Here is an 18,956-nt window from a genome sequence, read left to right as displayed (position 1 = left end):
GTAGAATTCTTTAAACATATACACATGTTCTGTTTAATTTGATAATAAGCTGTTTATTTTGATGGTTTCAAGTATAGTGGTTTTATTCTTAGTATTATGTTAGCCTCATCAAAAAATAATATAATCTGTGGCTTTACATTTTAAATTTGAACCTAGAGCCTAATACATGGTATACACCATACCACTGAGCTACCTCCCTTGACATTATTTTTTTTAATTTTAGTAAAATATTTCAATTGACTTTGCAAAATATCAATGGTTATCTTAAGAGCTATTTCTGCAAACCCTGCCAATATCTCTATATATCAGAAAACAAAATTAAGCTGGATATGAATTACAAGCCACCACTCAGAAGGCTGAGGCAGAAATATTACCAGTTCCAGGACATCTTGGGCTACATAACAAGACTTTGTTCAGGCAAACACAGAAATGAATCACTGGAATAAGATTGTGTACACACATACACACACACAAAGAAAACAATAGTGCTAGAATAAACATGCCTAGAACACACCTAAGTGACTCACACACTCAACAAGACATTGGTCATTCTAATACTGACAATAGAGGATGTGCTAAATCTATCGGGAATGGTTGTCTGACTATAGCAGTCTGGATGTCAGAAAGAGTAAAATACCCCACAAGAAGCCTGCCTTTCTCTGCAGTCTGCTATCAATCCGGTACATCACTGTATATGTCTTTTCTGTAGTCACACAGAAGCCACACATGCAGTCTCTAGATCATTGTTTTCCTTAAAACTTTTTGACTCATAGCTTTTGAGGAAAATTCAAACTTTTAATTCTTTTCCATTTCTAGATGTATTGTAGAAACAGAAAACTTAGAAGAAAGAGTAGCTGTGGTGAGTCGGATAATTGAGATTCTACAAGTCTTTCAAGAACTGAACAACTTCAATGGTGTCCTTGAGGTTGTCAGTGCTATGAACTCATCCCCTGTTTACAGGCTAGACCACACATTTGAGGTAGGTTTGTACATATATTTTCAAAGGAACTTCCACTGCTTGGTTTAACATAGAAATTTGTATGTATGATATGGGTGGCCATGATACTCTCAGCAGCCATAATTATCAGCATAAGACCTGTACTAAACTGGGCCATCAGCATGCTGTCTCAGTAGCTGGGGAGGGGATTAGAAGGCCCCCTTTCTTCCACAGGCTACAACTGTAGTTAGTGGTTGCTGAGAGAAAAAGGAACATCTTTGTCAGTGGTATGGTCCTGTGTTCCATAAATGACCTTTTGTCCATGCTCCTGTAAGCTACCCTGATTAACTGGGGGTGGGGGTATGACAGTGGAAGGGAAGACTGGGAGGCAGCAGGGTTCCAGGGAGCGGAAGACTGGCCAGAAAAGACTGGGGTGAATGTGATCAAAATGCATTGCAGACATGTGTGAAAAAAATCATACTTAAGTCTACCATTGTGTATATAAAACCAGAAATGTCTCATTTGTTTTTCCAATAATAGGTTAAAATATACACTTAACTAAATTTCATAATGAATGGTTTCTCTTTTAAAATTAAGTGTTCTCATTCATAGGTTCCAACTTTTTAGAAGTAAAAACATCCATCATTTTATTTTATTAATTTTGTGTGTGTGCACGCACCATAGGCACATGTGGAGGTCAAAAGGATTTTGTGGAGTAGTTACCTCCTACCACCTCAATGTGTTCTGGGGTCACTTAGATAACCAGGCTTGTGCAGCAAGCATCTCTGTCTGCTGAGCAAGCTCACTGACCTATATTCAGCAGTTTATTTGTAATACTCAAACATTCACATAAATTGTATGAGGGATGGCAAAATACACTATATCATGCACATTTTTAAGTTTATGCTAAAGTGTGTGAAAAAGTCTTTAAAAGAGGAAGAGAAAAGAAAAATAGCATTAACCAGGTGTGGTCACTCAGGCCTTTAATTCACTTCTTGGGAGGGAGAGGCAGGTGGATCTCCATAAGTTTGAGGCCAACCTGACCTACATAGTGAGTCCAACCTGGCTAGGAATACAGAATGAGAACTTGTCTCAAAAATATATAAATTAAAAAATAAAAAACAGTACTAGTTGGAGTCAGACTGGTATGAATGGGCCATAATTGTTAGTTGGGTATTTTTTTTAGCAAGATTTGCAACTGAGGCCTCCTAATTTTTTATTACTATTATAGCAAATACCAAGTAGACAAAAGAGAATTTTAGAAGAAGCTCATGAGTTGAGTGAAGATCACTATAAGAAATACTTGGCAAAACTCAGGTCTATTAATCCACCGTGTGTGCCTTTCTTTGGTAAGTATTTCTTCCTAATTTTTATTGTGTTTCTGGATAAAACAAGACATTTTACTAAATGAATATAGAAAACAGAATCTGAATCCCTTCAGAATCTTTCCATTAGGACTTTAAAAAAAAATCAAATCTAGTATAGATTGAGCATCCTAATGTAAAAATCTACAATTTTCAAAAAACTGAAACTTGTTGAGGTGACACCACAGTAGGAATCCTGTATCTGACCTTGTTTCAGGGGTCACAGCCAAAACATCAGTCCGTTGCAAATACCATAAGACACCCTTCAGCTGACATCATGGAAGCATGAACTGAGTCCAGCCTGGGCCACAGAGCAAGGCCCTATCCGAAAACAGACAAAACATTTTGGCCATAGATGCAAGGCAGGTGTGGTCTATAAATGAATTTTTTCTTTAGACCTGGACCCCAACGCAGGATACCCATAACCACTCCAATGCAGAACGAGTCCAAAGCCCTCTGACCCTCATTTCAGACAAGGACTCAGCCTGTACACGCCTCACTTTCTAGTTTCATCCACAGCCTCAGGTATTATGTCACTCATGTCTTTGTAGTCTTGAAATCCTTTCATTGTTTTTTGTTACTGTTGCAGTCCTCCTGTCTCTGCACTCCTGGTGGTTGGGATAACAAATGTACACCACTGTGACTTGTCTTGTAGTTTAATTTTAATAAAGTAGAAGAAGCATGGCCATATCATCCATATTTGCATTTAACAAAACACAGTCTAAAAAAAAAGTTCACTGTGTGTGCCTTTAAGGCAGTAACTTCAGCACATTAGGGTTTTATTTTTGCCAGCCCCCTGTCTCCCTGCTTTGCACTGGAGGATGAATGCCATTTTTCAAGACTGACTTTACCATCCGAATCTGTTCTTCACTTGCATAGAGACTGAAGGCTGGCACTTCAGTCCATTGTCTTCTTGTAGGTTCCTTTTTCTTCCAGTTACTTATTCTCTACATTATATACTTTGAATGGTTTTTCACGTTGACACAGACACACACACACACACACACACACACACACACACACACACACACACACACACACACCTTTTTCCTCTCTTCAGTGTTGGATGAAACCCAGAGCTCACACACAGGCAAATGCTCTTTCTGCCAGGGCTACACCTCTGCTCTCCCATCAGGCTCTCTCCTGCCTGCCTCTGTACAGGTGAGCCTTCTTCTTAAGGTCTGTAGAAATTTCTCTCTCCTGTGTTTGACTTTTTCACTATTTGGCAAATTTTCTCCTAGCTTTATCTTTATCTGTGGTTTTGTGTTTTTTGTTTTTTCCTGTATAGTTTTAAGTTGTGGTGCATACAACAATGGTAACCCTTATATTTTCCTGAACAGTGGTAATTCAATGTATCTTTTTTCTCATATTTATTATTGCAGCTTTGTAACTAAATATTTTTATATTGCTTGATTTCTACTGTTGTTTTTTGTTTGGTTGGTTTTGGGTTCTTTGAAACAGGGTTTCTCTATGTCATCTTGGCTGTCCTGGAACTCACTCTGTACATCAGGCTGGCCTCAAGCTTATAGAGATCCACCTGCCTCTGCCTCCTGAATACTGGGATTAAAGGTGTGTACCACCACATCTGGCCTGCTTGTGGTCTTTTTGATGTGTAGATTGTATGTATGCCATATATGTTACTTTTTTGCCATATTCATCCAAAGTATATTTTATACTTTAAATAATCTTCTTAAATAATCATTTACAGTGTCTTCATGCTATCCATAAAATTAATGTGACCATTTCATCATTACCCTGTGATTCAACACATTATTTCCAGTATGTCAACAGATCTATTTACATACTCTGCAGTTATGTGGGGATAGTGAAAATACAACACTGTGATATAGTAACAAAGAGGGGGGTTAACTGTGCCACTGCCTTTCCGTACCTTCCTAGCAGTACCTAGCAGTAAAAGGTGACTCAAGGTTCCATGTCCTCTGGCAGTTTGCTCGCGCTTTGATGCACATACCTCTGCAGTGTAATACTCTGCTTATAGTATAGTAGCTTAGTTTCTTGCTCTTTCAAAGGAACAAAACTCTGGGACAGTATCTTGTCTATTCTTAGCACCTAACCATGGGGGTGTCACATGAAGGCATTCAACAAATGTTTTTTGAGCAAATGAAAGAACCATAATCCCAGAACTCAGGAGGCAGAGACAGGCAGATCTCTGTGAGTTCGAGGCCAGCCTGGTCTACAGAGCAAGTTCCAGGACAGCCTCCAAAGCTACAGAGAGAAACTCTGTCTTGAAAAACAAAAACAAACAAACAAAAAACATATTTCAGAACAGAAGATAATTTGGTCACTTAGACAACTATTTGATAGACATAACAGTCACATTTAGAGTTACACATGCATACACATATGTTTCTTTCTTAAAGAATCAAACTATGATAGGGCTGGAGAGATGGTTCAGAAGTTAAAGTGCACTGACCATTCTTCCAAGGGACCCAGATTCAATTCCTAGTACCCACATGGTGGTTCTAACTGTCTGTAACTCCCTCTTCTGGCCCTAATGGGCACCAAGCATATACTTGGTGCACAGACAAACATGCAGGCAAAATACACATTAAATAAAATAAAATTTAAAAAATATTGCTAGTATGTAATATTGAGCTCCCTATCATATGTGCACATATACAAATGTTCCTTATAATTAAAAACCACATACACTTAAACATTTATATAGATGCAGTGTTTGATCATCAAAGTTTTGACATAACTGCCATGACTGTATTCTTTTGACTAGTCATTAATCAGGTATAAAATACTTTCCCAAATTTTATCCTGAGATTTTCCAAAGTGCTACTTGTATTTTTATAGCTTCATTCAAGTGTTTTGTTTGTGTGTGACACCTGTGAACATGCTGTTTTCCCATACGGTCCCTGTACCGCTTCTTCCATCACCTAAGCACAGAGCTCAGAGCCTTCCTGCTATGCCCTGCCCTTGTCTAAACCAGTAAAGTTTTTTCACAATTTTATTTGGAGGATGTGTACATGCATACACCATGTGTTGGGGTGGTACTTTTGAGAGGCCAAGAGAGACCTGTAGTTAAAGGTGGTCAGGAGTCATCTGACATGGGTACTGGGAACCAGACTTGAGTCCATGTAACCATTGAGCCATCTCTCCAGTCCCAGTTATTAAATCTTTTTTATTTAATTTTATCTTATTGGTATTTTGCCTATATGTATGTTTGTGTGATGCTGGATTCTTAAAGGGTCTACCTCTTAAATGTTTGTGCCCTCTGCTATCTCCAATCACACACAGTATTATAGCCTGCAAATTGCTTTTAGTGCGGCTAGAAATCCTAGAATGAAATATTTCTACTCATTGTCTCCTAAATAAAAGTTAACCTTTTCTTCCTTTTCTTTTTTAAGACAGAGACTCATTGTGTATTGTAAGATGGCCTGATATCTCTGCACCACCGTGCCGAGAATGAAAGTTAAACTTAACAAAAGACATTTCACAATCTGAATTTGAGATTAATTTGGAGAAGTGATTTTTGACTGCTGCCATTGAATATGCACATTCTTAAGGGCATGTTTGTTAGAAAGCACAAGAACTATGCCTATTACAGCAAACAGTAACTATTTGATGAACGTACCTTGAGAAACAGACAAGTAAATCATGTGCCCAAAGTGGTCAGCATTGATGTCAGTCCTACCTTATTCTTGCTGACTTTTTAATTACTGGCTTCTGTCATTTCATCTTTTAAAGAATGTGACCCACAAATCTTGCAGTATTTGCAGCTGGTAAGCTGGTAGTTCCTGCTGCTAGTCCTGACAACCTATGTTTAATCCCCAGGACTCACATGGAAGATAACCAGATCCACACACCTGTGCCATGGCATGCACGCGCGCACACACACACGCTTTAAAAAGAAAAGAAAAAGGTGACATCATTTACAAGTTCTCCTCTATTGCTAAGCATTAGAACTACTGATCTTGTCTGTCTAACATCCTTCCAGTCTTCTTTCACCGTGACCACACAACAAGCACACCCTTAGGCTCTAACTGCAGCAAACACTCCCAGATCTGAGACTGCCTTCCACGCTTCCTCACATGTGTTCATGCCACGTCGTTGCCCTCCCTCTTAATTCTACCCATTAAACTCTTAACCACATTTTTGAGAGTTCATTTAATGATCTTTTTTCTAATCCCAACAACTCAAGACAGGGTAGATACCTCCTTTGTGCTGGCACACAGCATCTTAAACATTACTACTAGCATAGCATTTCCTAATACAGCACTTGCAGTACCCCATCTTCAATGTTCTGGATTCTCTGAGATCAGGCTCCCACCCCCCCCCAACACACACACTGTATTTTTATCTACAGTACCTAATGTAGTAATTAAGCTATAGCAGAGCAGAAAGGCAGTACATTCATATTCAGTGAACTCAGGTTTCCACACTTACGTTCCACCCGTTCCCTGAGAAGCAGTGTGTAATCTGGGAGAGAAGTTATTCAGACACCAACATCAGCAGCACCAACTATTACTGATGGACACGTTCTTTTTTGTCAGGCCTATTCTAAATGTATATATAAACTCTCATTTGTTTCTCACAGCAACCTTCCTATCTCCATTTTAGAGATGAAGAACTGAGGCACAGAGAGAAACTAAGGAATTTATGTTAAGATAGCACAGGTAGAAGCAGCAAAGGCTCTAGAACCTTTGTACCAGGAAGAAAAGGAACTAAAATGCTCCTGGAACCAGAGGGCTGGATAAGAGCTGAAGTGGGACTGGGATGTGGCTCAGTTGGTCAATCTGTTTACCACATAAACCAGGTACAGTGATGTGTGCCTGTATCCCAGTTAAAGCCAGAAGGATAAGTTGAGAGCTACATAACAAGTTTGAGGCCATCCATATCACCAGGTGCACTAAACCTAAAATATTCACAAACTGTCTGTCACCCTGTGCTTGGTAGACTTGAAGCCCTCTCTGTAGTTCCACAAGTAAGCGTGCTCAAACATCATCTCCAAATAGTGAGACTAAGAATTGAATAGGCAGAAAATGTAATCTTCTAATGTGAGCGTTTTCCCCTTTGGGCACTGTTAAGTTTCTTCATTAATAGTTTTCTTTTATAAGTCATGTAATGGTGGTTTGAGGAGTATGGAAGACTGGCTATTCTCTCTTTTAAAAAAAAAATCTGTTTCTGAAACTTGATCTCCTTTTCCTTGATTGTTTATAAAATTTAAGTCTTTTAAAGAAGGGTTTAATACAGAAATATTTCTCTTGATTCTCACTGAGCTTGTTGTTTTTCATAGAGTAGAAATCTGGGCTTTGGTTCTTTGGTTATTACGACTGTCTGCATAAATCCCTTCAGTTAATGAGAAAGAAAAAAAAATATTTTCCTTCTTCACCCGTGAAGTAATTTCATGGTCTCTCATAGGAATATATCTCACTAACATCTTGAAAACAGAAGAAGGCAACCCTGAAGTCCTGAAAAGACACGGGAAAGAGCTCATCAACTTCAGCAAAAGGAGGAAAGTGGCAGAGATCACAGGGGAGATCCAGCAGTACCAAAACCAGCCTTACTGTTTACGGGTCGAGTCAGATATCAAAGTGAGTTGAATCATGCCAGGGTTCCTATCTCAGAGCAACTTGACACAATACCTCAGGCAGGCCAAGTTTATTTTGTAGAAGAAAAACAAGGGGAAACAAAACTTAGAGTCAGGAATTCAAATTTCCTTATATTGAATGTATCCCAAGTTATTTTCATGCATTTGAAATTTGATTAAGAATATTTAATACTAATATTTTTTTGCATTTATTTCAGAGGTTCTTTGAAAACTTGAATCCAATGGGAAATAGCATGGAGAAAGAATTTACAGACTATCTTTTCAACAAATCCCTAGAAATAGAACCACGGAACCCTAAGCCTCTCCCAAGATTTGTAAGCATTCACATATTCAGTTTCACACCCTGTTTGCAGATGTTGCTTCTCTGGGGTATCCTCAGTGCCATTATAGGTCTATACCATGTGTCATGTAGACTAGTTTCTTGTGAAAGCATTTAGGGATGAGGTATAAATGTGATGGTTAAAAGTAATCAGTAAGTATAATCAGGAAGATCCCAATTGGTTTCAAATGAACATTAATTTCAATAAATTCTTATATGATGTAATTATAAGTGTTAGCAAATTTATATTGTTTGCAACTTTTAGTTTTTAACCATAGGTCATTAAGCTGTAGTAATACAAGGTTTGAATAAAGATACTTTTAATAGTTCTTTTATTTTGTAGGAATTTGCTAGTACCTGGCCAAGTTTATGCTTGGTATTACCCCACTGATCTGAATATGTTCACTCACGCATAGTCAAAAAGTAAATATAAAAGTGGTCACAATAAACTATATAATGTTTGTGACTCACAACCAGATTGTTCAAACTCCAAAACAGCTTTTAAATGTAAACCTTCAATGGTTCATTGGAAATGCATATGTCAACTCCAGTGAGACACTCTGGCATCATTGTAAATAATCATTCTGCAGGAAAAGGGCCCTAAAGTTAACATATTCACATAGGCTAAAGAGCATGCAGGCAACTCAGTCCATCTGTGAGTAGACCACCATGTTCTAATGGGCTAATGGCATCACTCTATTACAACAGGGAACCACAATTGATAATGACTATCCTGCCTTTTCCAACAAGGTTTAATTGCCCCAAATAGTATGTTTTAAAAAACAGGGAATTTGCTGGGGGGCAGTAGCAATATATGCCTTTAATCCTAGCACTTGGAAGGCTGAGGTCAATCTGGTATACAAAGTGAGTTCTAGGATAGCCAGGTCTGTCACACAGAGAAACCCTATCTAAAAAAAACACCACCAACAAAAACAACAACAAGCCAGGGAATTACATAATGTATTTCATTAAAATTTCCATTTGCCAAGGTGCCATAGTAACTAATATTCTGGCATTTATACTACAATTCAGTTAAATACATTTATTTTCTAACAATCACTATAGCCAAACCTTCAGCAGGATGAAGTGACAATACTGAAACTTAGGATGTGCTGATCTAAATCATTATGAAATTTTCATACTGGTAATTTGTAATTTTCCTTTTGAAGAAAAACCTTCCTTTTAGTCACGATGTTTTAAGTACTATGGTTTGTTTTTCTTTTTGATGTCTATAGCCAAAAAAATACAGCTATCCCCTAAAATCCCCTGGTGTCCGTCCATCAAACCCAAGACCTGGAACCATGAGGCACCCCACACCTCTGCAGCAGGAGCCAAGAAAAATTAGTTACAGTAGGATCCCTGAAAGTGAGGCAGAAAGTACAGCCTCCGCGCCAAACTCTCCAAGGACGCCACTGACACCTCCTCCTGCATCTGGTGCTTCCAGCACCACAGATGTGTGCAGCGTGTTTGATTCTGACCACTCAGCAAGCCCTTTTCACTCAAGTAGGTGCCTAAAATAATCTCTGTGATTGTGTGTTCATATGCATGTGAAATTATACACGAACCTGATACTATTTCAAAAGATATTACAATTCTTTAAATCTAAACTCAAGCCACTTGGAGTTTTTTAAAGCTGCTGAAACAACACTCTAAATTTACCCAGATGCACTTCTCATATCAAGAGGAAACAAAGATCATCCTGAAAAATCTTCAAAGACTGTCAACCCTGTGGTTTGTTTTTTTAATTTTATGCGTATGTGTGTTTTGCCTGTGTGGGTGTCTGTATGTGCCTGCAGGGACCAGAAAAGGGCGTTAGGTCACCTGAAGCAGGAGTTGCAGATGGTTGGGAGCAAGTAGCTGAAGCCCAGTCCTCTAGAAGAACAGCAAGTACACTTAACCACTGAGTCATCTCTCTAGCCCACAAAATAATTAATTTGAATTCCCTCCCCACCCCACCAAATTCTGTATTGGCTTCTGACCTTACAGTTTATGAAATTCAAATTCCTAGATGACTCTTCCTCTAACTCCCTGTAGTACCCTGGTAATATGTAGTTCCTGTTGGTACTATGAAAAGCAGAGCCATATAAATCACATAGTTACTGCTAGGTCATCACTGTCCAACGGAAATATAAGAGCCATATGTATGACTATAAATGCCTAGTAGCCACATTAGAAAAAACAAACATAACTAAGAAATTATTTCAGTGTGAAATAATATAAAAACTTATTTCAAGACATCTTACATTCTTGTTCTTAATATTTAAAATCCAATGTTCATTTCCTATTCATAGCACATCTCATTCAGACAAGCCCAAGGATGCGCTCGGCACTCATGGGCTTTTCCAGCTGGCCCTCTATAAAGTGCCCACTTGCTTAGGTTTCTTTAGAGCTTCGCAGCTCCCTAAGAGCAGGTCACCCTTCACACCTGTTTATTGTTAGGGCAGTCTTTGAATCAATTCAACTTTAATGCGCTGGGGAGTGTTTGCACCTGTTCTTCCCATCAAACTGCACTCAAGGCCTTAACCCAGCGCCAGCTTCATGGCAGCCTCCCATCTCTACTGAGGCAGAGCTAAGAGCTCCAGCCATCCCAAGTTTCATAACCTCTCTAGTCGTTGATAAAATACTTTCTGCATGCCTTGTGGAACTTTAGGTGTTTTTCTAACCTAGAAAAACCAACTAAAAATCTGTAAATCTTTGCAGGTATATTATCCTGTGTAATGATTCCTAGTAGGCACCAGTCTGTAGTAAACCAGTGGTGGGTCTTGTCTTTATGCCACCTAAGATGTGTTTATGGGGAGTTTACTTGTTTTATTTAGTAACTGAGGACCGTGAAGTTACATTCATTGTACACATAGGAAGCTGCCACATAGACACTGAGTGAAAAAAATACTTTTATCCAATTAGACACTCCTCTTGAGCACTAAAACAAATTTTCCTATCTGTATGAGTAAAATTCATTATTGTTGGACCCACTCAGCTGTCTGCTTGTATTTTTAATCCTAGAGGAGAGAGACTTTTAAGTCCACATTATAATGATCCCTAAATAATTGAATTATTGAGGACACATGAAAATTATCAGTTTTGAATTAAAACTGGAAGAGGTAGAAGACAGATAAACACATTTTCTCTAGTAGTATTAAATCTAAGCGATTAGTCACAGGAGAGGTCATCGTTCTGGATTACTGGGTTTTGTTGAGTAGCATGTGTCAGAAACTAAAGTTTCTAGACAAAGAGGGGGAAATGTTCCAAAAATGATAAAGCTTTGTAATCCTAAACTTCAGGATTTCTCAATTTCTTTTTGGTTTTTCGAGACAGGGTTTCTCTGTGTAGTTTTGGAGCCTGTCCTGGCTCTGTAAACCAGGCTGGCCTCGAATTCAGAGATCCACCTGCCTCCTCTGCCTCTGCCTCCAGAGTGCTGGGATTAAAGGCATGTGCTGCCACCACCATCTGGCTCAATTTCTTATAAAGAAATTATTCCTCTCCCCTTAGTAAAAATTGAAAAGAACTCGTTTTGAAATAAAGTAAGTCCTCATGTTCAACTAAACCACCAATTCCATCCATAGCCTGTTTGTTTTAAAGGTACCCGTCTGCCCTGGCAAACAGATCTAAAGCTGTGGGGCTGCTAGAGCTCCCCTGTGGGTCTCAGTCAGAAAAGGGGTGCTGTGACTGCAGCCTGCTGTCATCTGAGCCCAGTCCACTCACCGTAAAGTCAGCCCCATTACTTAGGTTTCCAAAAGGCCAAAGCGACTAGAATTTATCGACTGTGATGTTCTTTGGGCTTATCTCTAAAGGTATACTATTTCCTTTTTAAGAGAATCTAGGGGCTGAGACCTGGCTCATGGGATAAGGGCACTACTGCTCTTCCAAGAGGACCTGAATTTAGTTCCCAGCACCCACAAGGCAGCTCACAACCCTGAAACTCCAGTCCCAAGGAGCCTAATGCCCTCTCCAGTATCCAACATGCACATATTGGTGTGCACACATACACAATTAAATATTTAAAGGAAAATAAAAGTATGTAAGAAGGTGGATACTAAAGCTACATACTTCCCTTGATCTCTTCTGTACTTAAAGAAAATCAGAACAACAGCTTCATGTAATTTAAGAGTATAAAAATGAGTTTTAATCTACTTATAGAAAAACGCTAAAGTGCTACTTACTTATACATATAAAAACGAAATACTGTGATATGACACTAGCTTATAAAGGTAATTAGGTTAACAGGAGGCATCATCAGGCTAATTAACCTGGAGTGTACAGTTATCCTCCTGACCAAAAGTTAGAAAAATCTCTCAAGTTAATTGAGTTATTGGATATTGTATAAAAACAAGTGAAAGGTGGGGCTGGAGGGATGGCTTATTGGTTAAGATCACTGGCTGCTTGCTCTTCCAGAGGGTCTGGGTTTGATTCCCAGCACCCACATGGCAGCTCACACCTATCTGTAACTCCAGTCCCAGGGGATCTTATACCCTCACACGGGCATATATGCAGGCAAAATACCCATGAACATTAATAATAATAATAGTGATAATAAAAGAATTAAAAACACGTGAAGGGAAAATCTGAATTTTTTTAAATAACCAGGTCAATATAGTACTGTAAGAATTATTTTAGTCACTTGGATTATTTTCTATTCCATTGCTGGTAATGAAGTAGTATAGCAATGATTATTTAGAACTAGCCTTGGTATTTTAGCCCTATTTTCCTACATTTTGATGCAGTGGTTCTCAACCTGTGGGTAAAGACCCCTTTGACAAACCTCTACCTCCAAAAAATTATTTACATTATCATTTCTAACAATAGCAAAATTACAGTTATGAAATAGCAATAAAATAATTTTATGGTTGGGTCAGCACATGAGAAACTAACTGTAAAGGGTTGCAGCATTAGAAAGGGTGAGAACCACTATTTTAATATTTGGGGTTTTTTATGTTTTTTTTATTTTAAGACTTAACTATTAATAACATTGATATTAAATAAATTAAGGCCTTAATTTTTCTTAAAGAATTAATATATTTGAAATTAGGTATTCTAAATTTATCAAGGAATTTCCTACATAAAAAATATGGAAGAACCAAATATGTGTGTGTGTGTGTGTGTGTGTGTTTATGAATACAGAAGTTTGTTTTAATATTCAAAACTGAATAGTTTATAACAACAATAGATGTTCCAAAAGCAAATTTTCAAAGGATATGATCATATCTGTCTGATTTTCCCTTTAATCTCTAGTAAATGATTTGAGCCTCCACCACTTGAATTGAGTTTCACAGTTGACAGTGCCTTCCATGGGGAAGGTGAGATGGCCCAGCAGGTTAAAGCGCTTGCCACTAAGCCTGACAACCTAAACTGAAACCTTGGAGTCCTCATAGTGGAAGGAGAAAACTGACTTCAAACACACACACTGCGGCACATGTACATACTCACACATATACACAAATAAATGTAAAAAGCTTTCCAATAATACAGCATCATATTGTTTCCTAATGAATATTTTTCATTTATGACATTAGTAGTAAGAAAAACTTCAAAATTCCCCATATGATAGTAACTCCTTTTTTTCTTATCAGAAGCATTACTAAGGTTTTTCTAAAAATGTTTGGGGTTTTTTTGTGTGTGTGTTTTGTTTTTTTTGTTTTTCAAGACAGGGTTCTTCTCTATTGTTTTGGAGGCTGTCCTGGAATTGGCTCTGTAGACCAGAGCTGGCCTCGAACTCACAGAGATCCACCTGCCTCTGCCTCCCGAGTGCTGGGATTAAAGGCATGCACCACCACCACCCGGCTGTTTGATATTCTTAAAAACTAGCATGGCAAAAACACTGTCATCATGCATACATTTTTATAGATAGCTGATAATACTAGTTGGAAAAAACAACTTTTCCCTGTTTCCTTCCTTTGGGCAGCGATACCATCTTTACCTAGGTTACATACCCCATGGCCCAAGTCAGTATATCTAATTTAATACTTAACTCCTGCTTTGGCTTTAAAAACCAGGCTGGGGTCACCTTCCCCTGCTGACTCTCCTTGCCTGCCCCATCTAGAAGTGAGCCTTCACTGCTGCAATTGTTATATATATATATGCACTTTTTGTGCTTTTTATAAAGCCTTTTGCTCTTTAAAAGAACCTATTGAATGAGCAGCTTCCACATCTAACCATGTCTCTCTTCTAACTACACCCATTGTTTTTTTTGTTTGTTTGTTTTTAATTTAACACCTTGCAGGATCTGCTTCGGTCTCATCTATAAGTTTAGCCAAAGGCACTGATGAAGTGCCCATCCCCCCTCCTGTTCCCCCTCGAAGACGGCCAGAATCTGCCCCAGCAGAGTCCTCCCCATCTAAGGTAAACCAATACTGGAATCATTAGCTTTGGTCAGTTGTTTATGGCAAGTCTATTCTTACTGGGATAAGCTAACATCTCAGTATTTGGGTTTAATAGTTTAAGGATTAAGCATAAATTTAGCATGCAAGATACTTGTTTTCTTATAAAGGTAGTTTTTGAGTATGCATACAAAACTCGTATACATTTATAGCTATGAGCATTATCAAGGAATAAAACAAGTCTTAATCTACAAGGTAATAGTAACTTGAGCTCATGCAGTTCTTTTATACTTTGCTTGTGAGCCTTGTCTTCAACAGCTGAGCCATCTCTGCAGCCCTCGTGCAGTTCCTTTAAACCAGGGGGTGGGCAGTGCAAGTGCAGTGTGGCATGTGTGTGAAGGTGTGTACTAAAAGAAACTATACTGGCTATCTGCTAACAGCTATGCTCTGAGCTAAGTTCAAAAGGACCTAAATTCTAGGTTAGAAGAGATCCTAAAGACTCATGATAACTAACTTTCCTACTGGTTTAAATCCCCCTTCCCCCTTATCATTTATTTCATTTTGCCAGTTGTTAATTTATTTAGCCGTAAGCCATCTAGAGAACAGATGCACCAGGATATGTCAAGGCATTCTAGATTTCATGAAACATTAATACAGTACATTTTAAACTTAATAATTAGGACTGTGGTAGTTCATTTGCCTATTGTGAGCACTACCAAAAAAAAAAAAACTAGTGGATACTTTATGCTGAATCAGAAATCATCATGCATTGTATGATAGGCAACCAGTAGTAAACAACAAATTGTTTACTTAATTTTGACAAAATTGGCTTGTTTGTTAGGTTTTTTTCTCCAAGAATTGGTAGAGCATCTCACTACAGAGAGTAAAACTCCCTGTTCTACACACAGTGTTCTGTCAGTAGCATGGCTGAAAATTCCAAATTAAACAATTAACACATGTTCTATTCTTTTTCATTTGTTAGATTATGCCTAAGCACTTGGACAGCCCCCCAGCTATTCCTCCTAGGCAACCCACATCAAAAGCCTATTCACCAAGATACTCACTATCAGATCGGACCTCTGTATCAGACCCTCCTGAAAGCCCTCCCTTGTTACCACCACGAGAACCTGTGAGGACACCTGATGTTTTCTCAAGCTCACCATTACATCTCCAACCTCCCCCTTTGGGCAAAAAGAGTGATCATGGCAATGCCTTCTTCCCAAATAGTCCTTCCCCCTTTACACCACCACCTCCTCAAACTCCTTCTCCTCATGGCACAAGAAGGCATCTGCCATCACCACCATTGACACAGGAAGTGGACCTCCATCCCGTTGCTGGGCCTCCTGTTCCTCCACGACAAAGCACTTCTCAACTTATCCCTAAACTTCCTCCAAAAACTTACAAGAGGGAGCACACACACCCATCCATGCACAGAGATGGACCACCACTGTTGGAGAATGCCCATTCCTCCTGAGTTCTCTGTCCTGGGTATACAGTTTCCCGCCCACATCCATTGCTGGCAATGGATGCACTGAAACATGCCAGCACCGAGGAGTTAAGATGAGAGCTCCAAACACTAAGGACTCTGCTTCAAGACATAAAAGAGACAATGGATTGTAACGTACACTTGATTACACAATAAGGTGGTATTCCAGCTTAGAATGTGGACCCTGATCTAGGGGAACTGGACAACTGATTGCACCTGGAAGTCACAGGAAGGGACTCTTCTGGCCAATAGGCAAGAGTCCTCATTTTGTGAAGTAATCTTTATCATTAAAGGGATGGAAAACAGTCTAATGTCCAACAGGCCCATATGTTGACAGTTTTTGTAATTCAAAATATTATGCACTTTTTAAAAAATCTTAAACAGGGATCTTATCCTCCTTTGTTTTCCTTTGCTTTACTCTTCTATTTTAGAATGTTGTCATAAAAATCATTCAGAGGACTGTGAGAAAAGGCTGTGGTACCTGACCTTGTTGAAATCAAGGCCCAGCACTGTACTGCAGTCCTGTTTACAGATTATTACAGTGAATTGAATGGGTACCGAGGCTTCACCAAAGAGGTACTTTTGTTATTGTTATTGTTTTAAAAATAATTATACCAATTTTATGAACATTCCCTACATACCCCCCACTCACAAAGTGTGGTGGTGTTGCCTTCCAACAAGAAATTTCATGTCATTAACATGACAGAAGAACTTTTTAAGATGTAACTGTCAAGTATACTATTTACACTTAGGAGACTGTTAATCTATGCTGGACTGTCATCCCCCTCCCCCCTTGTCCCACAGGAGTTTACTGGTAACATATGTCCCAGCTTGTGGCTGTCCCTCTAACTGTACTGCAGAAATCCAGGCACCCAATGTGAAAAGGAACGCTCTCTGGGCCTCACTGACACCTTTCATGTTTTACTAATAGTTGAGTAGTCAGCATACTTAGAATTACCTTGCATTGCCTAAATCATGTGTATATAATGAATGTTATATAATATACCTGACAGGTCTGTTTTTATTTAATTGAATAAAGATGAAGTACTTTGTTTGGCTGGCATATATTAAATTATTATGTGGATAAAATGGTTGATTCTTATTTCTTTCGGTTGAAAAACATACAACACTAAGCATAACAGCACATGTGGTACGCCTGGGCCCCTAGCTCTCACAGAGTGATCTAAAGGTGTGGGTTTGGCAGATTAGGGAAGATGGCTTAAAAATGGGATGGGCATATTTTAAGCAGAACCTTGTAGATTTTTTAATTTCTCGAACAACCATACATGTTTGTTATCATTTATATTTACTTTGCTTAAAGTATTTGGTTCTGTCAGAGCTATTCCTTAGAGAATATCCACCTGAATCATTAGTATGTGGTTTTGTTTATTCATGAAGCCTTGTACTGCTCTTCTAAGTCTAACAAATACTGTGACTGACATGCATGCAACTTGAATAGAAAAGTTTATTAATCTCCACCATGTCCGTGAATGTGTAGTATCCCATCCTTAGACAGTCGTCAATGTGCATGTGCTCAACACTGAAGCAGCATTCTGTGAACTGTGCTGCATCGTGGTGGAAACTTAGCGCATTAATAATGTCTCGTGATGTTTACTAGAGCACTAATGTGCATCTCAATAGTGCAGTGTATAGTCTTCTAAGATCAGAAAAGGACGTTCATTGCATCATCATTAAGCAGTCTATCCCATCTCCTTGTCTGTTAGAGTTGAGTCTTTTCACTTAATGTCTGTACCATTCCCATTATGGTAGCCATTTTTTTTGCAAAATGTCTCTTTTAAGAGTTAATTTCCTCAAGAGTTAATGTCCTCAAAAGTTAATTTCAAATCCCTTCTTGGATGCAAAGTATCTATAAGACCATTTATTGAACAAATGACCATTGGTTCAACAAAAGTAACTAGCTAGACCCACTTACTAATGCTGCTCCATACGACTGTAATGACATCCCAAATTCTCCTGTGACTTATTAGACCAGCCTAACTGTCCCTAGAATTTCCCATGGTTTACTGATCACATTTTGATCATACCATCAAGTGAGAACCTAAGGAAAGCAACATCAGTATCTCTCTGGCAAGGGTTGCCTTCAATAGGGTGGTGAGCCTTTCACTCTGCTTGAGCCAACGAGGGAGGGAATGCCCAGATTTGGAGTTAATCATACTTCTTCCAAAGGAAACTGTTCTCTACTCCACTGACCTAGTAGACCACTACACCATGCAGCTATTTTATATGCATCGCAGAGAGAGGATATTTTTATTCTCAACTATGGCATCTGAACAAAAATTTTTTGTAGTGGTAACTGATTTTTTTAAAGTTCTGATTGGATACCCTGAGGTAAAGGTGAAAAGGCTGTATCCTTGGTTTAAACATTATCTGGCTGACAAATTTATCCTTAGTCCTAACTAAAATGAACTTTTTCAGGGACAAGAAGTGGCAGAACACAAAAAAGCACCATTACAGAACTGCATCTGAAACCAGGACATTATGAGGCAGCTAGTGCAGCAAAACTACATCCCCAAACATGGGACATTTCATCCAGAAAACAAAGTGTCAGCAAATGTTTTCTTATCCTTGGATCACAAAGTAGAGGGAGTACCTCTTGGTGGGCTCATAACCAGTAATAGAAATGCTTTTCACAGCTAAGCACTTTGAAAAACAAGAATGGACAAGTGCATGTTTCTAAATTTATTAAAAGTGGGGGATGTCTATTCTTTCTACTCTCTCAAATGTGTTTGAAGATTAAAAATGACAAATATTCAAAGTCTGCCTAATTAAAATTTCATGCTTAAATAAAGACTGCTGGTCATCAAATTGTGAGTTTAGTAGGCTACTATTCTCTGACTCAAAAATGTTTGAATGGATCTGAGTTGAGCCAACAATATGCCAAATATCAGCAAAACATACTATTAAAGTACTATTTAATTTGGAGGCTATACTGAT

The 18,956-nt window shown here is 38.6% G+C and overlaps 2 protein-coding genes across 3 annotated transcripts in view; one reads left to right on the top strand and one right to left on the bottom strand.

The window, feature by feature from the left end:
• Positions 1-17,064, top strand: part of Sos1 (SOS Ras/Rac guanine nucleotide exchange factor 1) — a 77,587-nt gene extending 60,523 nt beyond the window's left edge. Inside the window, exons 16-22 of the mRNA XM_005073625.4 lie at positions 817-979; positions 2,169-2,286; positions 7,693-7,865; positions 8,080-8,196; positions 9,437-9,704; positions 14,419-14,537; positions 15,498-17,064. Coding sequence (XP_005073682.1) covers positions 817-979; positions 2,169-2,286; positions 7,693-7,865; positions 8,080-8,196; positions 9,437-9,704; positions 14,419-14,537; positions 15,498-15,989 — 1,450 coding nt within the window. The 3' untranslated portion in view covers positions 15,990-17,064. The remainder of the gene's footprint in view (positions 1-816; positions 980-2,168; positions 2,287-7,692; positions 7,866-8,079; positions 8,197-9,436; positions 9,705-14,418; positions 14,538-15,497) is intronic.
• The window catches only part of Arhgef33 (Rho guanine nucleotide exchange factor 33), a 130,370-nt gene that overhangs the window by 11,654 nt on the left and 99,760 nt on the right, over positions 1-18,956 (bottom strand). The window lies entirely within an intron of this gene.

Source organism: Mesocricetus auratus, unplaced genomic scaffold (assembly GCF_017639785.1).
Source record: "Mesocricetus auratus isolate SY011 unplaced genomic scaffold, BCM_Maur_2.0 Super-Scaffold_100024, whole genome shotgun sequence".
In the NCBI taxonomy this organism is placed as follows: Eukaryota; Metazoa; Chordata; class Mammalia; order Rodentia; family Cricetidae; genus Mesocricetus; species Mesocricetus auratus.
This window is presented reverse-complemented; position numbering and strand designations above follow the sequence as displayed.